Source organism: Pleurodeles waltl, chromosome 10 (assembly GCF_031143425.1).
Source record: "Pleurodeles waltl isolate 20211129_DDA chromosome 10, aPleWal1.hap1.20221129, whole genome shotgun sequence".
In the NCBI taxonomy this organism is placed as follows: Eukaryota; Metazoa; Chordata; class Amphibia; order Caudata; family Salamandridae; genus Pleurodeles; species Pleurodeles waltl.
This window is the reverse complement of record NC_090449.1, coordinates 498,632,502-498,657,550: the sequence shown is the minus strand read 5'-3', so window position 1 is coordinate 498,657,550 and position 25,049 is coordinate 498,632,502. Positions and strand designations below refer to the sequence as shown.

Sequence of the window (25,049 nt, the reverse complement as noted above, 5' to 3'; positions counted from 1 at the left end):
GTCGTTCCTCCGAAGGATACACTTTTTGTAGTTCTGTGTTTATGATAGCTCCTAGGTAGTGAAGACGCTGCGTTGGAGTCAAGGTTGACTTCTGGTAATTGACCTGAAGACCTAGAGCTTCGCAAACTCCTAGTACAATGTCCTGATGGCTTCTCGCCTGCTCCGGAGAAGAAGCCTTTAGTAGCCAGTCGTCTAGGTATGGATATATGTATATCCTTTGTCTTCGTAGATGTGCCGCCACCACTGCCATACATTTCGAGAAAACTCTTGGAGCAGATTTCAGGCCAAAGGGTAGAACCCTGAACTGGTAATGCTGTAACGCTACTCGAAAGCGCAGGAATTTTCGATGCTTTGGAGCTATTGGGATGTGGAAATACGCATCCTGCAGGTCGATGGAGCACATCCAGTCTCCCTGATGCAGTTGAGGGAAAATTTGGTGAAGCGCTAGCATTCTGAACTTCTGCTTTCTTATGTATTTGTTCAGCAGTCTTAGATCCAGGATTGGCCTGAAAACGCCCTCTTGACCCTTCTTTGCTACTAGAAAGTAACGGGAGTAGACCCCCTTTCCTCTGTGGGCAGGTGGAACCCTTTCTATGGCATTCTTTCTTAGGAGGGCGAGAGCCTCCTTGCGTAGCAAGGTGAGATGAGACGGATTGTGTTTGGTTGGTGGCAAGTGTGGTGGAGGCTGTTTGAAAAGAAGAGAATAGCCATGTTCGACAATATTGAGCACCCATTTGTCTCTTGTGATAGAGTGCCACTCGTGAAGATGAGCAATAATACTTCCCCCCACCGGAGTGGTGTACAGTGTCGAGGGAAGCGAGACTTCATTGCTTAGTGGGTGCTTTTGGAGTGGACTGTTGAGGTCTGCTTGACCCTCGCTCCCTTGTGTTTCTTCGCTGAAACAGAGGGCGTCCCTGTCGTTGCTGAGACCTTTGCGACCAATGAGGGGTTTGAACCCTCTGTTGGAAAGGGCGTCTATCGTACGGTCTGTACCTCCGCCTGAAATCTTTCCTTCTTTCGAGGCCTACCGCCTTCATGGTATCCACCTCGGTCTTCATGCGGGCCATCTCTTCGTCTGCATGGGCACCGAATAGAGAATTCCCGGCAAATGGGAGATTCAGGATACGTTGTTGTGCCTCCTGTTTCAAGCCAGTGAGCCTCAGCCAGGAAGATCTCCTCGCACAGATACCATGTGCGTACCCATGAGCCGCCAAATCCGCCCCATCCGCTGCCGCGCTGATAACTTGGTTAGATACCAGGCATCCTTCCTGTAGAATCTCTTGGAAATCTTGCCTGTCTTCTCTGGGCAGTTTTTCTGTAAATCTACTGAGGGAATCCCACAGAGAACGATCGTACCTGCCCAGGAGCGCAGACGCACTAGAGACCTTCATTGCTGAAGCCGCTGTCCCGCACATCTTTCTTCCCAGAGAGTCTAAATGCCTGCTCTCTTTATCCGGGGGTACCGTGGATGAAGATGCCACCGAGTGGGTCTTTCGGGCGGCAGCTATGATCACTGAGTCTGGTGGCGGATCCTTCCTAAGGAAGAAAGGGTCTTGCTCTGGAGCCTTGTACTTTTTAAGAATCCGAGCCGGGGCAGACTTAAGCGAGGCTGGGGCCAGAAAAGTGTCCATGGTTGGCTGCAACAAACCAGGCACTAGAGGCAGCAACTTTTTCGACGCTGATCTCTGTTGTAGCGTCTCAAAGATGATTGATGAGGAGGTAGACGGTTCTGGAACCTCTATATTGAGTTTCTGCGCTCCTCTTAGCAACACCTCGTTGAAAGTGGTTATGTCATCCACTGGTGAGACTCTAGCAGGTGGTGAATCTGTAAGAGTAGGTGAGTAACGCCCGACAGAAGAACCTGATGAAGACCAAGAGGGTGATCTTCTTGAGCGCGACCTGGATCTCCGTTGAGAGCGAGATCTGCTGCGGGACGCTGTAGCCGAGCGCCTAGGCCTCGCGGTCGGCTGTCGAGGAGCTGAACGAGCCCGTTCTGCCCCGGCTGTCGGCGATGGCGTTCTTGGCGGGAAGGCAGTGGGTGAATACATTCGCAAATATTGCAAATCTGGGGAGGCCGCTGATCTGTTGAGGCTCTCCAGCCATCTCGGAGATAGGTTGATGGGCGAGACATGCCCAGGAGATGCTCTTGACCGAGAAGAGTCGCTCGGTATGGAGACCACTGGAGACGGAGCCTTGTTTGGCGAGGGGCGATGTTCTGCTCCCTGTTGGACAGGTAAAACCAGCGTCGACGTCGATGGCTGTTTCGACGTCGAAGGACACCCAGTCGGTTGGTCCTGCCTCGACGTTGAGTGCCTCGACGTTGAGTGCCTTGATGTCGAACGGCGTTCCTTGGACCTCGACCTGCTCGCCGTCGTGTGCCTCGACGTGGAGCGATGGGAGGTTGACGGCGGATGTTTCTCGTGCCGTCGTGGAGATCTCGACGCCGTGTGTCCTGACGTCGGGGGCGCACAGCCTTTGGCGGCGACCGGGCATGCCGGCGATGGCTCGACGTCGATCGGCGGGCTGCCGTCGACGGAGACCTGCCCCTGCTCTGATGTTCCCTCGACGCCGTTCCCTTCGACGTCGGGTGTGTCGCCGTCGACCTATGCCGGTGGGACGGTGGTAGCGACGACGTCGACGGTGAACAAACAGGTATTTTCCTACCTGTCGACGTCGACCGGGCCATTCTCTCCTGAGAATGGCCTTCTGGATGCCTGGGGAGTGAGGAGGACGATGTTCTTTTCCTCTCCTGAAGCCCATGAAGTCGGATCTTCTCTCTGTCTTTCAGAGTCCTCCTAGACATGTTCTTACAGTACTTACAAGTGTCAGGGCAGTGACTCTGAGGCAGGCACACTATGCACAGAGAGTGGGGATCTGACTGGGCCGCCTTCTTCCCACAAGCAGGGCATTTGACAAAAAGAGAAGGCATTTTTCTGTCAGAAAAAACCTTCCTAGCTCAGACAAAGATGTTACTTGTCGAGTGAAAAGTGAAAAAACGCTTTTTTAAAGAATTTTTCTGAGGAAAACTCAGAAAAACTGAGAGCTCAATGCTCCAGGATCCTCTCAGAAGAAGCCGGAAAAAAGAACTGACCTAACTGTGAACCAACTGTCACCTTTCCTTCACCCCTGAGGCATGGTGGGATACTGGAAGTGCTCAGGGTCTTAAAGGCACAGTGCCAAAGTTTTTATGGCTCTCCTGTGTTAGCCTACATGCAGCCTATTGGCTAAGAATGCTTAATTGTTTTTCAGTGCAGTTTTCTCTATTTTTTCACTAGAGTTTGCTACTGCTTACTTCCCCAAGCCTAGTTTTAGGAGCTTGGGTACTTATTTAGGCTCTATTGTAGTATTTAATAATAAAAAAATAAATAAAAATAAAAACTTCATAGAAATAAAGCATTTTAGCCTGTTTTTAACATGATAGCCTGCATGACTGTTTGTTACACATGTATAATGTGTATATATTTTTTATATGCTCTGGGGTCCCCGCACAAGGGCGGGAATATTCAATGTTTATGACTATTGATGAGGATCCCCTGGAAGAGAACCAAAGTTGCCCCCCCCTGAGCCCCCACAGCGACGCCTGCAGAGGGAATCCCGAGGCTCCCCCTGACCACGACTGCCTGAACCTAAAGTCCCGACGGCTGGAAAAGACCCTGCACCCGCAGCCCCCAGCACCTGAAGGAACGGAACTTCTGTGCAGGAGTGACCCCCAGGAGGCCCTCTCCCTTGCCCAGGTGGTGGTTGCCCCGAGGAGCCCCCCCCTTGCCTGCCTGCACCGCTGAAGAGACCCCTTGGTCTCCCATTGAAACCTACAGAGAACCCGACGCTTGTTTACACACTGCACCCGGCCGCCCCCGCGCTGCTGAGGGTGTACTTTTTGTGCTGACTTGTGTCCCCCCAGGTGCCCTACAAAACCCCCCTGGTCTGCCCTCCGAAGACACGGGTACTTACCTGCTGGCAGACAGGAACTGGGGCACCCCCTTCTCTCCATTGAAGCCTATGTGTTTTGGGCACCTCTTGGACCTCTGCACCTGACCGGCCCTGAGCTGCTGGTGTGGTAACTTTGGGGTTGCTCTGAACCCCCAACAGTGGACTACCTTGGACCCAAACCTGAGACTTGTAAGTGGTTTACTTACCTGCTAAAACTAACAATAATTTACCTCCCCCAGGAACTGTGAAAATTGCACGAAGTGTCCACTTTTAAAACAGCTATTTGTGTTTTATATGAAAAGTATATATGCTACTGTAATTATTCAAAGTTCCTAAAGTACTTACCTGCAATACCTTTCAAATGAGATATTACATGTAGAATTTGAACCTGTGGTTCTTAAAATAAACTAAGAAAATATATTTTTCTATAACAAAACCTATTGGCCTGGATTTGTCTCCGAGTGTGTGTTCCTCATTTATTGCCCTTGTGTATGTACAACAAATGCTTAACACTACTCCTTTGATAAGCCTACTGCTCGACCACACTACCACAAAATAGAGCATTAGTATTATCTCTTTTTGCCACTATTTTACCTCTAAGGGGAACCCTTGGACTCTGTGCATACTATTCCTTACTTTGAAATAGTGCATACAGAGCCAACTTCCTACAATACCTATTTGTCATTCTTTATATTTCAGCAAATGAATTGCTGTATACCTGGTATACAATGAAAACCCATTGCAAGGTGCAGCTACTTTATTGGCTCTGGATACCTAGAGGTCTTGATAAACCTACAAGCCCTATAGATCCACGCAACCAGAAGAGTCCAACAGATGTAACCGTATATTGCTTTTGAAAATCTGGCATCGCAGGGAAAAGTTAGAGTAAATGGCTGTTTTTTCACCTCAATTTCAATTTATGTATTTTTTATTTCAGCTGTTATTTTCTGTAGGAAACCCATGCAGTATCTACACAAGTGACCCTTTACTGAATTCAGAATTCTGTCTACTTTTCAGAAATATTTAGCTGTCCAGGATCCAGCATTGGTTTCACACCCATTTCGGTCAGTAACTGGAAGGAGGCAAAAAGCACAAAATATAGTAAAAATGGGGTATGTCCCAGTAAAATGCCAAAATTGGGTTGAAAAATGTGTTTTTCTGATTAAAGTTTGCCTGTTCCTGAAAGCTGGGGAGATGGTGATTTTAGCACCGCAAACCCTTTGTTGCTGTCATTTTCAGGGGGAAAAAACACAAGCCTTCTTCTGCTGCTCTTGTTCTCATTTTCTTTTTTTAAACAAACTTTTCACTGTATTTTGAATAATTTCGTGGTCTCCTCCACAGGAACCTACAAACTCTGGGTACCTCTAAAATCCCAAGGATATTGGAACAAAAAAAAGGAAGCAAATTTGGCGTGGGTAGCTTATGTGGACAAAACCTTATGAGGGCCTTAGCGCAAACTGCCCCAAATAGCTCAAAACAGTGCCTGCCACCTGAAGAGGAAAAGGTCTGGCAGCGAAGGGGTTAACATATTCCTTTTACAATAAATGCATCAAGCTTAATTCATAATTAAGAGATCAGGCCTATCGCCATGATAATGGCTTGCCACCATAACCTCTCAATCCTACTGTACTCAGTATAAGCCTTACCAAAAGCCAAAAAGTGCAACTCAAGAAGTCTTTTTGGTGGAAGCACACAAATTTGGCCCAGTCAATTCCTGTACTCCAACATGTGGGTGAAGCAGAAGCCCCTCACTCAGTAGTAATCTGAAAGCAATTTTTTTGTTGCTCACTTAAGTTAAGGCAACAGTTGCACTGTTAAGTTAGATCTAAACACCCCATGTAGATTAGGGTAGCCCTGGCACCCCATGTGTTTTCAAATACAAAACTGTGCTCGAAAGCCTAGAGTTATTGATGGAAGGGGAGAGTGCTGGGCCTGTGATTTGTTCCCCATGACTGCCCTTCTTACGCCTGTGCTACTGGCAGGAAAAATTAAACATTGTAAACTATAAAATTATTCAAGGCATTGTTACAACACTACAATGTCAATGTGTGTCCCTGAAAGTTTGAGCTCAGGCCCCTCCCTGCCCCCTTCCCCCTCCTTTTTTACCCCCCCCCAGCACCTTGAGAGCCTCAAGGGTGAGTAGCACGCTCTATACATATTTTTGATTGATTGATTGAGGCAGGCACATTGCTGCTGGTTCACGCAGCTGGATAAATCAACAAAATAATGACAGCTACATGGAGGGATAGCAATTTCTTTTGAGGAAGAACAACTTCTGCCCATCGAAAACATATGCCTGACTAATGTGGCTGGAATACAAACTGCATTTATATCTATAACATTTTTAGAACAGTCTATGGAATGTTTTCCCTAAATTAATGCAATTCCAAACAAATCTAGTTTGAGAAAGTAAACAGCTGAGCTTTGCCATTATTCTCTATTGTTAAAAGGAAAAACAATGTTAATTTGATTTACTTAAAAATGTCCCTACATAGGTCCTGTAGAAACGCTCTATCACAGCTGTCAGATGAATCAAGGAAGTATTCCATAAGTTAAAACAGATAGCCCTGTAGCCCAGAAGTGTCAAACATTAATAGCTTTCAAATGGACATAAATATCAGACTGACAGCAGCCTAGCATTCAGGTTCCTGGAAGGCCAATTTATGCAGGTTACAAAAAAATAACTGACATCAAAGTCAATATTCACAAATGCCAGGAAAATAAAACTGATAAAAGTCCAGTTTATGAGATAAAATTCAAGTTCTGTTCTAGGTGACATTTAAATAAAAGTTCATATGTCAGATTTTGAGGCTATTCCATTTGATTAATTGTGATAAAAACCTGACTTATTGACTTACCATCTTCAGGAGTAGTTGGAAGTGGGTAAACGTGGTGTGAAGCTTTAGACTTCTCTTCTGTGATCGTTCCCTAAGCAAAACACAAATAAAAATAATTTAAAATGGATTTCGATCTTAATGTGTAAATGAACTGAACTCAGGAAGATAATTCAGAAAATTGTGCTAAACTATTTTCTGCAGTCACAGAACAGACATTCAGTGTGCCATTTCCCTCAGATGTGTGGGCACAAGGTCTACCACTCAGTTGTTTTTGAAATCTTAAAACAATTAATAAAAATAAAAAAAAGTTGTTAAACTACATCAGCTGTTGGTGTAACTGTAAGCATCATAGGTCTGCTGGCGTATTTCACAACATGGCCTAAATTCTTCAAGGAAAAGAAGCACAATCCAAGTGGCTGCTTGACTAATAGGTTACAGATTATGAAGAACTAGAGAATGTGCACAAGTTTCCTTGAAAGAGACACAATTTTTTAATCAGGTTACTGAACTTGACAAATCCACTAATAAGATCTGAATGACAGATTCCTGATAAAACCAAGCCACACAAAATAGTGCCTGAAGGACCTGAATATGCACAAAAAGGTGGTGCAGATGTAGGAGAAAGATAGGCAGAGACCAGAGAGAGGTACAAGAGTACTCAATTCAAGCATCAGCATTTTTTCACTAGTTATGTATGTCCGGATGTCCTCCAGTTAATTTACAGATCTTTTACTGTGCCAATTAACACCAACTGCACAGTAATCCCAAAAAAGTTCCAGCAGCACTAACTTGGTGCACTACAGAGTTTTGCCTACTGCTCTCTGCTGATGAAGGGCTAAACCCAGACACGTGTCCAGAGATATAAATAAGTTACTTACCTTTAATCCTAGTTCTTTTCCGGGTGAATCCTCATGAGCACTGAATTATTCACGCCCGCGTGCGGGGATCCCAGAACACATAACACATACACACAAACACACACATATACATATATATATATGTATATGGAAAATGTCACTTACCTAGTGTACATCTGTGCATGGCATGTAGTGCTGCAGGTTCACATGCTTTGCGTAAGTTCGGCATCTAGTGTTGGGCTTGGAGTGTTACAAGTTGTTTTTCTTCAAAGAAGCTTTTTCGAGTCATGAGATCGAGTGACTTCTCCTCTCTGTGATAGTGCACATGGGCATCAAGCCCTTTGTTAAATTGTTTTCCCGCAGGAGGGTGAAGTAACGAGTGAAGAATTGTATGCAATGTAGAGACATAATTACGTAAGAAAGAACCACAACGGCTGCAGGCTTCCGGGGCGGAGGGAGGGCACTACATGCCACAAACAGATGTACACTAGGTAAGTGAAATTTTCCGTTCAGCAGCATGCGTAGCTGCACATACACATGCTTTGCACAGACTGAAAAACAGTTCCCTCCTAAAATAAACGGTGGCTAGCCTGTAGGAGTTGAAGTAGTTTGAAATAGTGCTTTAAGCACTGCTTGGTGGCGAGAAAACACATCTACACAATAGTGTTTTGTAAATGTGTGTGGTGTAGACCATGTGGCTGCTTTGTATATGTCTGCCTTTGGTATATTTCCTAAGAATGCCATTGAAGCTCCTTTCTTTCTAGAAGAATGTGCTTTAGGAGTTACTAATAGTTGCCTTTTAGCTTTGAGATATTAAGTTTGAATACACTTTACTATCTATCTGGCCAATCGTTGTTTTGAAATAGGATTACCTTTATAAGGCTGTTGAAAAACCATAAAAAGTTGTTTCGATTTTCTGAAATCTTTTTTTTCCTGTCTATATAGTATATGAGAGTTCTTCTGACATCAAGAGTGTGCAGAGCTCTTTCAACAACTGACTCTGGTTGTGGAAATAAGACTGGCAATTCCACTGACTGATTAATATGAAATGGCAAAACCACTTTGGGCAGAAATTTTATATCTGTCCTGAGTACTATTTTGTGTTTGTGAATTTGGAAGAAAGGTTCTTCTAAAGCGAATGCTTGATTTCACTAACTCTTCTAAAGGAAATAATTGCTACCAAGAAAGCAACTATCCATGATTGAAATTGGATACCACAAGAATGATTGGGTTCAAATGGTGGACCCACAAGCCTTGTAAGCAAAATGTTAAGGTTCCATGACGGAGATGGTGGAGCTCCAGGTGAAATAATTATTTTAAGGCCCGCCATAAAAGCTTTTATGATAGGAATTTTAAACAAAGAACTGTACTGTCTATTTTGGAGACAAGCTGATATTGCTGTTAAATTAATTTTAATAGATGAGTATGCAAGATTTGCTTTTTGTAAATAAAGCAAATAACATACAATATCTTGTATTGATGCTTTGAGTGGATTAATGTTTTGGGGTTGACAGTAACATACAAAATGTTTCCATGTACCTGGACAGCACTATGTAGTTGTAGGTTTACATGCCTCCTTTCAAATGTACTTACATTCTGATGGAAGTTCTAGATATCCAAACTATGACCTCAGGAGCCAAATCGCCAGGTTGCGCATACTGGGATTAGGATGCCTGATCTGACCCTTTATTTAGTCAATAGGTCTCGTCTGTTTGGGAGCTTGTGATGAGGTACTACAGACCGATCCAACAGTGTTGTGTACCAATGTTGACGTGCCTAGGTGGAAGCTATGTTTGCTCCACACAGACCACCTGTCATCATAACAATGCCCAAACCCAGCCTTCAAACACACCATCTACAAACACTCTTCCCCTCTCTTCACCAATTACACACAACCATACAATCCCCACATTTCACTCCACCACACATATTACCTCTTCCAGTCATCACAACTAACACTAACTCCCCTGACACACATCCATCACCTCTTACACACCTCGTACATTCATCTCCAAAACACATCAACACCCCATCTAACACTCAAATTCCACTCACCAGCACTAACTCACATACAAATCTCTCACCAAAAACAACTACACCAATATCCCCTCTCATATTCCACAAAAACAATACAGACCACACACATCAGCACATCAAATCAACACAAACTTACATTACACTTATCGTCATACCCACTCCCACGACTATACAAAGAATACAAATTCCATCCTATCTTCACCCCTACTTTCTCTCTCTTCACAAACACCTACCACAAGCACCCGCAACCCAGCAACTTTCATTCACTCGCCTCTCCTCCACTGCACAATTTAGAGCCTTACATCATGATCCACATGCTTCTCCACCACCCCTAACCCATACTCCATCCACACTAAACAAACGCAAACAAAATAAAAAACATGCCACTCTTAGCAACCTCGCATCCCCTCATCTATTACATAATAAGACTACCCTACAAAAAACAGTACACTCTTCATGGCTCCACCACCCACACACACAGACCCAACAAAATGCCTCCTTAACCTGCTGGAAGAGGAATACTATATTGAAAAGCAAGACTATTGTGAGCCTCAAACAGTTATCACAACTAGCAACACTCCTGCTTCAAGCTCATATTATACTACTTGCCCTTCTCCTAAACAAAACAACACTACCACTAACACTCCTTTTCTAAACTGCAAGCACATAAATGCTCGATCACTCTAAAAAAACAAGTACCACATCTACGACCTGCTCACAGACACAACCTGACTTACTATTCATAACTGAATCCTGGTTGGGAGATGACATGGCTCTAGTGTTACACGAAGCTGTTCCTCCAGGCTATCAAACCATCACACAAAACCGTATAGGCAAGAGAGGAGGTGGACTGGCTATTATATTCAAACAGGCAATGAACCTCAGTAAAACAGACATCTCCATACAAGGTTGTGAAGCCCTCCTTACCAGATGCCACCCTACTCCAACTTCCTCCTGTAACTTTCTTCTCCTTTACAGACCTCCACCTAACAACTCCACATTCCCAGTTGCTTTTCTAGACACAGTCTCAAACCTTATTACACTATACTCCAACCTATGCATTCTTGGGGATCTAAACATTTGGTTTGACAAACCCAATATACCCCATCCAAAAGTTATCACCACTGGCCTAGTCGCATTGAACCTACATCAGATTGTACACAATCCAACACACATCGCTGGACACATACTAGATGTCATTTCTGCTAAGCCTGAACTAGTTACTATTCATAGCATCACGCCAATCACTTGGGCAGACCACCATTTGATAACTTTCCGACATACAACTCCACAAAACAACACACCCCACAACTACTTACATACATGCACCTATCGACCATGGAGCAAACTCAATTTGGATGACTTAGAAACACAACTAACAGCCAACACAGATCTAGATACAATTAATTCTGTGCCAAAACTTTAAATTGGCAACTCACTACACAACCAAGGCAGACACATTGGACTCCTATTTAAAACAGAAGAAAACCATCAGTACCAACCCCTTTCCTAAAATACCCTCTAAGAATAAACCAACCCAACCTCTACAGTTCTTCCAACAAATATCCCAAGGTGAATTTATGGATTTGGTCAAAACAAGCAGACCTTCCAGTTGCCCTTCTGACCCTTGCCCACCACACATCTTCAAGAACATTCTTCTATCTACTTCTGCTGCCACACCTGTAAGAAGAATCATCAACAACTCTTTAACTACAGGAACTTTTCCTGTAAACCTGAAAAAGGCATACATACGACCGTTATTAAAGAAAACAAACCTAGACCCGCAAGACCCCAACAACTACAGACCAATCACAAATGGAACTTTCCTGGGCAAATTGATAGAAAGAGCAGCATTCACCCAGATGTCACAATTCATTGAAGACAATTCTATACTTTCAGACTTCCAAACTGGATTCCGCCCAGGAAGAAGCACTGAATCGGCACTCATAGCAATCTGGGATGATCTTAAAAACACAGTCGACCGCAATGGAGTTGCTGCCCTACTTCTCTTGGACCTCTCGGCTGCCTTTGATACGGTTGACCATGACACCCTAATTCAAAGACTCCACGAAGCCGGCATACAAGGGATTGCTCTCAACTGGATTACTTCCTATCTTCAAAAAAGATCTATCATCCACTCGCCCTACTTTTCGTCCGAACCCTACCTCACAAAAGCAGGGGTCCCCCAAGGATCAATCATCTCACCTTTGCTTTTCAACATCTACATGATATATTTACCAGAACTGATCAATGATTTCCATCTCACATGCTACAACTATGCAGATGACACACAAATACTACTTAAATTAGAATGCCCCAAAAACATTGAAAACTCAGAAATCTTCAGTTGCCTCAGAGCCATTGATCAGTGGATGACCTGGAGTCATCTCAAACTAAATACCTCCAAAACAGAAATACTCATATGTGGTAACTGGAAAAGTTATGGCCCTTTGTGCGTCTGGCCTGATGATCTCGGACCACCTCCTCAATTATCCAAGGAAGTTATAAACCTTGGAATCACCATGGATTCCAAGTTAACTATGAATGCCCATGTGGACAAATTAGCACGAACAAGCTTCATCACCTTGAAGACTTTACGACGCATCTTCACCCCACCTCGGATTTCCACACAAGGTGCAAGCTACTATCACGCTTGTATTATCCAAACTGGATTACGCCAATGGCCTCTACCATGGATCATCTCGATCTATTATGAAAAAACTACAACGTATCCAGAACACCGCAGCCAGGCTACTATTACATGTAAAGCCGCAAGCCCACATCTCCCCTACCTTGAGAGACCTACACTGGTTACCCGTTGCCAGAAGATGCACTTTCAAGCTGCTTTGTATCACCCACAAAGCTATACATGGAACAGGACCACTTGTTATCAGAAACAAAATAACCAAATACATCCAACAAAGAAACCTCCCCTCAAGATTTGCATACCGCCTTAGAACACCACCATACAAGAAAAAGACTATAGGTGGTACATCCTTCTCCGTTCAAGCAGCCAAACTATGGAATTCATTACCCCCCAACTATAAGAGCCACAGATAACATCTTGTCTTCAGAAAACTACTCAAGAGTTGGCTCTTTCCTTCATAATCACCATATTCAAACAACTATGGACTGCATATGCCTATGTGGATAAATATTTTTTCTGATTATGTGTCTATTTCTAGTTATGTATAGTTCTTTCGAAAATATGTATCGCTACTATGTCATAACAATAAAATACACACACTCTTTAAACCTGTTTGACTAAGTATATTTACCCATGGTTCTAATTATGTATATGGGGGTGTGTGTGTGTGTATGTGAATATGTTGTTTCTGTGATTGGCATGTTCGTGGGTCATTGCATGGCTCCTGTGTAGGTTGTTATACTAGATATCTATGAATCCCTCCTCTCATCTTATCACACGTATCTACCCATCATCATATGTCATGTCTCTATCAAACTATCCTCCATTCCCACTCTGACTCATCCCAAATCCTTTCTACTACTTTCATCTCCTAAATAACTCTGCCTAAGCTCTTCCCTCCGCTTCCACATCTAACTCACCAAACCTCACTCTACCTCCATGACCTCCCACACAACCCTACTAAATTCTCCCACATTTATCTCACCCTGCTACTATGATCTCCCTAGCCTTCCACAGAATCTTCCCTCCTCCATCCCCCTTTACTCATCCCAAGACCTTGGATTGAGTAAATGAAAGATATACTCCCAATTAACACTTCTGGATTTCTTTCCTCCTCCACCCCTCCATTACTCCAGTCAATCTAACCAACAAACACTCATATCCGCGGCTCAAATTAACTCATAATAATACTAAAACTGTACTCATATTTCCCGATACTAATTCTTGTTGGGTTCCAGAGTAGCGTGCTAATCACCAAAAAGCGCTTCGACGCCTCATCAGGAGTAGTAAGCGCTATATAAAAACTATTGCAATACAATACAATACAATACAATACAATAGTGAGGAAAGAGTGACGGATCTTGCTGATAAGAAATGGAATTAGTGGGAGAGGAGGAAAAGCGTAAGCAAAATATCACTGACCAATTGATCCATAGAGCATTGCCCCTGGATCGAGGGTGTGGGTACCTGGATACAACGTTTGGGCGTTTTGCGTTTTTGCTTGTTACGAAAAGGTCTATGTCTGGTGTTGCCCACATGTGAAAGTACTGTTGAATTACTTGTGGGTGAACCTCCCATTCATATACTTGTTGATGCATCCTGCTTAAGAGGTCCGCTAGTTGGTTGTGTATCACTGGGATATACTCTGCTAATAGGTGAATGCACTTATGAATTGCCCATTTCCAAATTGTCTGTGCTAGAGGGCACACTTGAGATGAATGTGTGCCCCGGTATCTGCAAATAATACATTGTTGTCATGTTGTCTGTCCTTTTTAACACTGTCCTGAGTGTGATCTGTGGCTGGAATGCTTTGAGTGCTAAGAACAGTGACCGCATTCTACCTGTATAGTATGATGGTTGAGATGGGCTCCCCATCCTGTCATTGATGCATCTGTGGTGATTATGATCTGTGGCACAGGGTCCTGAAATGGCTGCCCTTTTGATATGTTGGTGTGATTCCACCATTGCAGAATGTTGGAAGTCTGGCTGCCCAACAACACTAGATCATGAAGGTGACCCTCTGCTTGAGACTATTGTTGTGAATTACACTGTTGTAGGGGTCTCATGTTTAGACATGCATGGGGCACTATTGATATGCAGAATGCAATAATTCCCAAGACTTTCATAATAAAATTTACTGTGCAAGTTTTACTGTATTGCAGTTGAAAGATGAGACTGAAACGCTTACATTTTCTATGGGTTTGGGTAGGCTAATGCTGACTGAGTGTTCAGAATTACTCCCAGATATGGTTCTATTTGCGCTGGCTGAAGATGAGACTTCTGCTAATTGATTGTGAAGCCTAGACTGTGTGGGGTATCAATTGTGTGTGTTTCTGACAGGTTTGAATGTTGCTGGCTTTTATTAGCCAGTCGTCCAGATAGGGAAAGACCAGTATATACTGCCTCCTGAGGTATGCTGCAACCACTGCTAGGCATTTGGTAAATACCCTTGGTGCTGTTGTTACTCCAAAATGTAGCACTTTGAATTGGTAGTGCTTGCCTGCTATTACAAACCTTAAGTATTTGCGATGTGCTGGATGTACGGGTATATGGAAGTAAGCATCTTTTAGATCTAATGCTGTCATGTAGTCTTGTTTCTGTAACAAGAGGATGACATCCTGTAGAGTGACCATGTGGAAATGCTCTGAGAGAATGTACTGATCGAGAGGTCCGAGATCGAGGATTGGTCTGAGAGTGCCATCCTTTTTTGGTATGAGGAAGTATAGAGAATATACTCCTGTTCCTTGTTGATTGTTGGGTACTACCTCTATTGCACCTTTGAGTACAAGAGATTCTACCGCTTGTTTAGGGAGAACAATGTGTTCTGGAGAGAGCCTGTGTGAACAAGGGGGAATGTTTGGTGGAGTAGAGATGAGTTTTAGGCAATACCCATTGTGGATAATTGACAGTGACAGTACCAACTGATCTGATGTAATTTGTTGCCAATGACGGTGGAAATGTTGCAGTCCTCCTCCCACAGGAGATGTATGTTGTGTGGGGCTGCAGAGAGAGTCACTGCCTTGATGAGGAGGAGGCACCTCTTGTGGCAGTGGATTTGCCAATACCTCTGAAATTGTGCTCTCTATAGGAGCCCCTGAAAGATCCCCTGGAATAATACTACTGTCCATGTTGTTGTTGGGACGTAAAGGCCTCTGATGTTTGGGGTTTAAAACGTCCTTTGAATTGGGGCTTATGAAAAGTACCCGAAAAGGGCACCTATGGCCTTTGCTGTATCAGAGTCCTTTTTTAATTTCTGAATGGTAGTATCAACCTCAGATCCAAAGAGTTGTTGTTTATCAAATGGCATATTAAGAACCGCTTGCTGTATCTAGGTTTGAAACCCGAGGACCGCAACCAAGCATGCCTTCTGATCATAATGCAAGTATGAATTCCCCTAGCTGCGGTGTCAGCTGCATCAAGTGCAGATCTAATTTGGTTGTTGGCAATAGCTTGTCCTACTGCCACTACCTACTGTGCCCTTTTTTGGGTGTTCTGTACTGAGATATTGAAGGAACTCCTGCATTTCGTCCCAGTGGGCCCGGTCATACATGGCTAAAAGAGCATGGGAGTTGGCAATTCTCCACTGATTTGCAGCTTGAGTTGCCACTCTTGCCTGCTGCATCAAACTTGCAGCTTTCTTTACTGGGGGAGGGGGCGAATCCCCTGTGGGCTGACTATTTGCCCTTTTCTTAGCTGCACTGACCACAATGGAATCAGGTGACAATTGTTGTGATATAAAAATTGGGTCTTAGTACCCTAGCCTTTGCCAGCTCTTTAAAAATGTCATCAGCATGTTTTAACATGCCTGGTAGCATCGGCAAACATTGATACTTACGACTATCCCGAAACAGGCGTGATAGTTTGTTCGGTCAAATGCATTTTGGCCTTTTTCGACACCGAACCCAAGGGCCAGTTGTTGAGATGTAATTTTCTGGTTTGACCATGGCCGGCAAACAGTGGTGGACCCAAGGCCTTCTGTGCTGACTTTCTAAACTGTTTTTGGTGATGGGAACGGACTGGCGTACTCAAGTACTGCGCCACAGGAATAACTTGGCTGTCCCCATCTGATTCACGGTTGAAATCGAAGTCTGCGATGGAAGCTGCAGTCTGCGCCTGTTCCTCACCGAAAATGTTGGGAGTTTGTTCTGTCGACTTCAATGCCATATCTAGTCGCCTCACTCTTTGATCCCATAAAGTCTTCTTGGATCGGAAAGATCGGTACACCGCACAGTTATGATCTGGAGAAAGGCAGAGTATAGGAAGCTGGCTCTGTATATACTATATCAAAATGAGGTAAAGTGTGCAGGGTTTCCCCAAGAGGCTTGACAGAGGCAATAATACTAATGCTCTATTTGTGGTAGTGTGGTCGAGTACTTAGGCTTACGAGAGGGTAGTGTTATTGCTTGTGTGTGTGTACAATAAATGCTTAAGTGAAAACACACACTCAATGACTTAACTTCAGACCAATAGGTTTTATATAAAAAAATATTATTTTATTAATTTATTTCTAGACCACAAGATTCATTTAGAAGGTAAGTGCATTAAATGAAAGGTACTTTGCATAGTAATACTTAGGACTTTGAATCAAATCAACAATGTCCACAGTTTTCTTTAAAATGGCAAAAAGCGATTTTAAAAGAGAACACTGCAAATTTCAACAGTTCCTGGGGGAGGTAAGTAATGAACAGTTTTTGAGGTAAGTAACAAACTTACGGGTTCAGTCTCTGGGGCATAGGTATCCCACTGTTGTGGGTTCAAGATAACCCCAAACACCCAGCAACACAGGGCCGGTTAGGTTCAGAGGTCAAAACAGGAGCCAAAATAACATGGGCGCCTAAGGAGACAGGGGGTACTCCGAATCCAGTCTACTTGCAGGTTAGTACAGAACAGGGGGGTTTGAAGGAGCACTGGAGGGCCCCAAGTAGGCACAAAAACCACACCCTGAGCAGCTCAGGGGCGGCTGGGTGCAGTGTGCAAACAGGGTGTCTGGTTCTCAACAGAACTCTAAGGAGGGACCCGGGGGTCACTTAGAAGCTGAAGATAGCGCACGGGGTGGGGGCTTCTCGGGCAAGCCACCGACTGGGCACGAGTGAGGGCCGCCTGCTGGCCGCTGCTGCACCGGTGGTCAGTTTCTCTCTGGCCTGGTAGCTGCGGGTGCAGTGCTTCTCCAGGCGATGGATATCTTCGTACTGGGCAGTCGCAGTCAAGGGGGTCCTAGGGATTCCCTCTGCAGGCGTCGTCGTGGGGGTGTAGAGAGGTCAGCCCAGGGTGGACACATAGTCAGAATCGCCTGGGGATCCTCTCTGGCTAGTAGGTTTCTCTGGACACAGGCTGGGGCGTCGGTGCAGAGTAGTTGGACTCATGCTACTGGAGTGAGGTGAGAGTCTCCTTAAAGATGGTTTCTTTGTCTTCTTGTTGGGCAGGTCTGCTGTCCACAGGAGTTTCTTGGTCCTCGGTGATGCAGGTAATCCCCTGGAAGCTTTTCAGGGGGTCACTGGTACCATAGAACCGGTTGCTTCTTCTCTTGAAGCTTTTTTTGAAGCAGGAGATGGGCCGGTAGGGCTTGGGCCCAGTCACTTGTTGTCTCCTCCTCTTCTCTGCGAGGTTTTCAGCTCAGCAGTTCTTCTTTCTTGAGGTCATCAGGAATCTGAAGAGCTGGGTTCGGGTTCGGGGTCGCTCCTAAATACAAAATTTAGGGGTGTGTCATGGTCAGAGGGCAGTAGCCAATGGCTAATGTCACTAAGGATGGCTACACCCTCCTTGTGCACATCCCTATTCCTACTGGTCCTAATCCTCAAGGAGGGGGTCAGTTCAGCTCAGGGCACCTTAGTGGTGTTCCTGGCTGAGCGGGTGACTCCTCCCTGTTTTTTTCATTATTCCTCTGGAATTGACCCCAAAAGTGGGGGCTTGTCTTGGAGGGGGTGGAGGTGGTGGTGGTGGTGGTGGGGGGGGGGGGGGGGGGTGTACTGGTCAGCCTTACACTAGCAGGTGGGCTAACATACAGGGGGCATCTCCAAGATGCCCTCTGTGTGCATTTTTCAATAAATCCCATACTGGCTTCACTTTGCGTTTATTGCGCTGTGAGGTTTGATACCAAACTTCCCAGTATTCAGTGTAGCCATTAGGGTGCTGTGGAGTTCGTTATGAAAACCCCCCAGACCATACACTCAGTATGGCTACCCTGCACTTACAATGTCTAAGAATTGACTTGGACACTATAGGGGGAATAGTGCTCATGCAGCTATGCCCTCACCTGTGGTATAGCGCACCCTGCCTTGGGGCTGTAAGGCCTGCTAGAGGAGTGACTTACCTATGCCACAGGAAGTGGTTTGTGGGCATGGCACTCTGAGGGGCGTGCCATTGACTTTGTCTTTTCTCCCCACTAGCACACAGAAGCTGCAAGGCAGGGTACATGTACTGAGTGAGGGGTCCCTTAGGGTGGCATAATACATGCTGCAGCCCTTAGGGACCTTCCCTGGCCACAGGGCCCTTGGTACCAGGGGTAACTTTTAGAAGGGACTTAACTGTGTGCCAGATCTGTGCCAATTGTGGAAACAAAGGTACAGTTTTAGGGAAGGAACACTGGTGCTGGGGCTTAGTTAGCAGGGTCCGAGCACACTTCCAAGCAAAGCTGGCATCAACACTAGGCAAAAAGTGGGGGGTGACCATACCAACTGTAGGAAGTTGGCTCTGTATGCACTATTTCAAAGTAAGGAATAGTATGCACAGAGTCCAAGGGTTCCCCTTAGAGGTAAGATAGTGGCAAAAAGAGATAATACTAATGCTCTATTTTGTGGTAGTGTGGTCGAGCAGTAGGCTTATCAAAGGAGTAGTGTTAAGCATTTGTTGTACATACACACAGGCAATAAATGAGGAACACACACTCAGAAACAATTCCAGGCCAATAGGTTTTTGTTATAGAAAAATATATTTTCTTAGTTTATTTTAAGAACCACAGGTTCAAATTCTACATGTAATATCTCATTTGAAAGGTATTGCAGGTAAGTACTTTAGGAACTTTGAATAATTACAGTAGCATATATACTTTTCACATAAAACACAAATAGCTGTTTTAAAAGTGGACACTTAGTGCAGTTTTCACAGTTCCTGGGGGAGGTAAAGTATTGTTAGGTTTTGCAGGTAAGTAAACCACCTACGGGGTTAAGATTGGGGTCCAAGGTAGCCCACCGTTGGGGGTTCAGAGCAACCCCAAAGTCACCACACCAGCAGCTCAGGGCCGGTCAAGTGCAGAGTTCAAAGTGGTGCCCAAAACGCATAGGCTTCAATGGAGAGAAGGGGGTGCCCCTGTTCCAGTCTGCCAGCAGGTAAGTACCCGCGTCTTCGGAGGGCAGACCAGGGGGGTTTTGTAGGGCACCGGGGGGGGACACAAGCTCACACAAAAAGTACACCCTCAGCGGCACTGGGGCGGCCGGGTGCAGTGTGCAAACACGCGTCGGGTTTCCAATGTAAATCAATGGGAGACCAAGGGGTCTCTTCAGCGATGCAGGCAGGCAAGGGGGGGCTCCTCGGGATAGCCACCACCTGGGCAAGGGAGAGGGCCTCCTGGGGGTCACACCTGCACTGAAGTTCTGATCCTTCAGGTACTGGGGGCTGCGGGTGCAGGGTCTTTTCCAGCCGTCGGGATTTTAGAGTCAGACAGTCGCGGTCAGGGGGAGCCTGGGGATTCCCTCTGCAGGCGTCACTGTGGGGGCTCAGGGGGGGACAACTTTGGTTACTCACAATCTCTGAGTCGCCGGAGGGTCCTCCCTGAGGTGTTGGTTCTCCACCAGTCGAGTCGGGGTCACCGGGTGCAGTGTTGCAAGTCTCACGCTTCTTGCGGGGATTGCAGGGGTCTTTAAATCTGCTCCTCTGAAACAAAGTTGCAGTCTTTTTGGAACAGGGCCGCTGACCTCTGGAGTTTCTTGTTCCTCTTGAAGCAGGGCAGTCCTCTGAGGATTCAGAGGTCGCTGGTCCTGGGGAAAGCGTCGCTGGAGCAGGGTTTTTTAGAAGGCAGGAGACAGGCCGGTAGGACTGGGGCCAAAGCAGTTGGTGTCTTCTTTTCTTCTTCTGCAGGGGTCTTTCAGCTCAGCAGTCCTCTTCTTCTAGTAGTTGCAGGAATCTAAATTCTTAGGTTCAGGGGAGCCCTTAAATACTAAATTTAAGGGCGTGTTTAGGTCTGGGGGGTTAGTAGCCAATGGCTACTAGCCCGGAGGGTGGGTACACCCTCTTTGTGCCTCCTCCCAAGGGGAGGGGGTCACATTCCTATCCCAATTGGGGGAATCCTCCATCTGCAAGATGGAGGATTTCTAAAAGTTAGTCACTTCAGCTCAGGACACCTTAGGGGCTGTCCTGACTGGCCAGTGACTCCTCCTTGTTATTCTCATTATCTCCTCCGGCCTTGCCGCCGAAAGTGGGGCCGTGGCCGGAGGGGGCGGGCAACTCCACTAGCTGGAGTGCCCTGCGGTGCTGGAACAAAGGGGGTAAGCCTTTGAGGCTCACCGCCAGGTGTTACAGCTCCTGCCTGGGGGAGGTGATAGCATCTCCACCCAGTGCAGGCTTTGTTACAGGCCACAGAGTGACAATGGCACTCTCCCCATGTGGCCAGCAACATGTCTCGAGTGTGGCAGGCTGCTAGAACCAGTCAGCCTACACAGGTAGTTGGTTTAAGTTTCTGGGGGCACCTCTAAGGTGCCCTCTGGGGTGTATTTTACAATAAAATGTACACTGGCATCAGTGTGCATTTATTGTGCTGAGAAGTTTGATACCAAACTTCCCAGTTTTCAGTGTAGCCATTATGGTGCTGTGGAGTTCGTGTTTGACAGACTCCCAGACCATATACTCTTATGGCTACCCTGCACTTACAATGTCTAAGGTTTTGCTTAGACACTGTAGGGGCACAGTGCTCATGCACTGGTGCCCTCACCTATGGTATAGTGCACCCTGCCTTAGGGCTGTAAGGCCTGCTAGAGGGGTGACTTATCTATACTGCATAGGTAGTGTGAGGTTGGCATGGCACCCTGAGGGGAGTGCCATGTCGACTTACTCGTTTTGTTCTCACCAGCACACACAAGCTGGCAAACAGTGTGTCTGTGCTGAGTGAGGGGTCCCCAGGGTGGCATAAGCTATGCTGCAGCCCTTAGAGACCTTCCCTGGCATCAGAGACCTTGGTACCAGGGATACCAGTTACAAGGGACTTACCTGGATGCCAGGGTGTGCCAATTGTGTAAAACAAAAGTAAAGGTAAGGGAAAGAACACTGGTGCTGGGGCCTGGTTAGCAGGCCTCAGCACACTTTCAAATCAAAACATAGCATCAGCAAAGGCAAAAAGTCAGGGGGTAACCATGCCAAGGAGGCATTTCCTTACACCAACCGTGGCACTTTCCTACACAGAGGTTGCACACCGAGTGTTGGTCAGTGTAGGGGAACTTGGTGTGGCACCAAGGGCAGAATCAAAATGGAGTCTAATCCATGAGCCTATGACATAGTAGGCCAGAGAAAGGCACGGGCGCCCTAAAGGGCGTTTAATCAATCCAGACGCTAAAATCTGATCCAGTGCAGTGAAAAAACGCGTTTGAAAACTATACCGACATCGAAGGAAAAGATATAGTACCGAACCGAGATCTACCAGAGCAAGAGCGAACACGTCCGAACCCAACGGCGGAAAGAAAACAATAGAACAAAGGACTTGATGCCCATGCGCATTATCACAGAGAGGAGGAGTCACTTGATCTTGTGACTCGAAAAAGCTTATTCGAAGAAAAACAACAAACACTCAGAGCCCAACACCAGATGGCGAACTTATGCAAAGAATGTGTATCTGCAGCTAAACATGCCATCAAACATACAATCAATCAATTTGTAAAGCGCGCTACATACCCGTGAGGGTTTCAAGGCTCTGGTGTGGGGGTGGGGGTGGGGGGTGCTGCTACTGCTCGAAGAGCCAGGTCTTGAGGAGTTTTCTGAAGGAAAGAAGGTCCTGGGTCTGTCCGACGGGAGGGTGTTCCAGGTCTTGGCGGTGGGGTACGAGAATCATCTGCCGCCGGAGGATTTGCGCCGGATGCGGGGGATGGAGGTGAGGGCGAGGTTGGCGAAGCGGAGTTGCCGGGTGGTGGTGTAGAAGCTGAGTCTGTTGTTCAGGTATGTTGGTCCAGTGTTGTGGAGTGCCTTGTGTTCGTGGGTGAGGAGCTTGAAGGTGATCCTCTTGTTGACAGGGGTCAGTGAAGGTCTCTTAGGTGGGGGTGATGTGGCAGTGGCGAGGGATGTTGAGGATGAGTCAGGCGGAGGTGTTTTGGATGCGTTGGAGGCGTTGTAGGAGTTTGGCTGAGATACCGGTGAAGAGGGCATTGCCGTAGTCGAGTCTGCTGCTGACGAGGGCCTGGGTTACTGTTTTTCTTGTTTCTGTTGGGATCCATTTGTAGACTCTGCGGAGCATGCAGAGGGTGTTGTAGCAGGAGGAGGAGATGGTGCTGACCTACTTTGTCATGGAGAGTGAGGAGTCGCGAGTGAAGCCGAGGTTTTGTGCGTTGTCAGTGGGTGTCGGTGGGGGACCCAGTGTGGTCGGCCACCATGTGTTGTCCTAGGCGGAGGGGGACACACACACACACACACACATGTATACACACACACAAACATGTATGTACATGCAGTCTGTGTTAAAGAGGTAAGGTTATGTCTAATTTTTGTTAGTTTTTCCTTTAATAAATATGAAAAAGCTCTCCTGAATTTCTGACTCTCCTAAAGGAGACATAGATAACAGTACTATGTTTTATTGAAGAGAAAACTAATGAAAAAGCACAGACATTTTTGGGCTGATATGTGCTTTACCATGGTAATCTGAATGCAGCCTAAGTGGCAGCGTGCCTTTAAAGCCTCCGAGACCTCCAATATCCCACCATGCCTCAGAGGTCAGAGGAAGGTGGCAATTAAATCAGTTCTTTTTTCCAGCCCCTTCAGGAAGGATCCCTGACTGAGCACTTACTCCTAAGTTTTTTCTGAAAAAAATGACTTTTCTCACACAAATTCAAATAAAATTGACTCCACTCAACATTTTTAAGTACATGTACTTGTACACAATTTTTCTGACTCAAAACTGAAGTTTTTATCAGTTAAAAAGCCATCTCTCTTCAACAAATGCCCTTCCTGTAGGAGAAATATGGCAATATCTGACCCTCATGCAGTCTGCATTGCTTGTTATACTTCTCATACTCCTGAGACACGTTATAATTGTAAAACCCTGTCAAGAAGAACTCTCAGGGACAGAGATAAGTGCAGACCATGCGCTTCAAGAGAGAAAAGGTGAGACCTTTAAGTAGCCTTTTGGGGGGTGGTGGGGATGGGGGTTCAAAAGCCTCCTTTACAGAGCCCTTCATGACTAACAGGACTACAAAGTAATATGCTTATTAAAGCAAGGGGTTGCCTGTATTGAAAATGCTTTTCGCCTGTGACCAAGGCTCGTGTGAGAGCTGAAATGAGTTAGGAGAATGAAGAAAGGTGCCCTTTGCTGATGTGGAATAAAGCGCTTGGTGATTCAGACAGTGTGCTTCAGTGAATTATTTCATTGTTTATAGCTGTATTCTCTGTTCCTGTGACTGAAGCTGCCCTGATAGGGTCAGGGGCTCCTGAAACAAGGAGTTTAAATGCGCTTTGGAGATTTAAGGGGAGTCTAACCCGCCTCCTACATTCAAGAAAACAAAGGATTTTTCCTAGGGGGGGGGGGGGGGGGGGGGGGAGAGAAAGAATATCTTCACAGCATGAGCACATATGTAGAAAAAGTATTATAGTGTAACTGAAGATGTTTAGCACTAAAGTCCAAGTCAACCTTTCATAACGTTTCAATGGTGCATCTTGGGAAGTGTATGCCCAGCATGACTAACAGAACTACAAAGTAATCTGCCTATTAAAGTAAGGGGTTCCCTGTATTGAAAATGCTGTTCACCTGTGATCAAGGCTCATGTGAGAGCCGAAACGCATTAGGAGAACGAAGAAAGCTGCCGTTTTGCTGATGTGCAACAGAAATTTATATATATATATATATATATATATATATATATAGAGAGAGAGAGAGAGAGAGAGAGAGAGAGAGAGAAAATGTCACTTACCAAGTGTACATCTGTTCGTGGCATGAGACGCTGCAGATTCACATGCTTTGCACATCCCGCCATCTAGTGTTGGGCTCGGAGTGTTACAAGTTGTTTTCCTGCGAAGAAGTCTTTTCGAGTCACGAGATCGAGGGACTCCTCCCATTTCGGCTCCATTGCGCATGGGCGTCGACTACATCTTAGATTGTTTTCCCCGCAGAGGGTGAGGTAGGAGTTGTGTATTACAGTAATAGTGCCCATGCAATCGAGTAAACATGTATGTACATAATGTAGTTTAAGGTGATATATTTACAATTGTTCAAGATCAACTTCGAAACGGCTACAGGCTCCCGGGGAGGCAGGTGGGCGCATGTGAATCTGCAGCGTCTCATGCCACGAACAGATGTACACCAGGTAAGTGACATTTTCCGTTCGATGGCATGTGTAGCTGCAGATACACATGCTTTGCATAGACTAGTAAGCAGTTATCTCCCCAAAAGCTGTGGTTCAGCCTGTAGGAGTTGAAGTTGTTTGAAACAAAGTTCGTAGGAGTGCCTGGCCTACTGTGGCTTGTTGTGCTGTTAACACATCCACGCAATAGTGTTTGGTAAACGTATGAGGCATAGACCATGTAGCTGCCTTACATATCTCAGTCACTGGAATG

The 25,049-nt window shown here is 45.7% G+C and overlaps 1 protein-coding gene across 5 annotated transcripts in view; it reads right to left on the bottom strand.

Annotated features, from left to right (window-relative positions):
* The window catches only part of SMARCC1 (SWI/SNF related BAF chromatin remodeling complex subunit C1), an 845,345-nt gene that overhangs the window by 734,334 nt on the left and 85,962 nt on the right, over window positions 1-25,049 (bottom strand). For all 5 annotated transcript variants that reach the window (XM_069210868.1, XM_069210871.1, XM_069210870.1 and 2 more), the window contains exon 6: window positions 6,789-6,858. In XM_069210868.1, coding sequence (XP_069066969.1) covers window positions 6,789-6,858 — 70 coding nt within the window. The remainder of the gene's footprint in view (window positions 1-6,788; window positions 6,859-25,049) is intronic.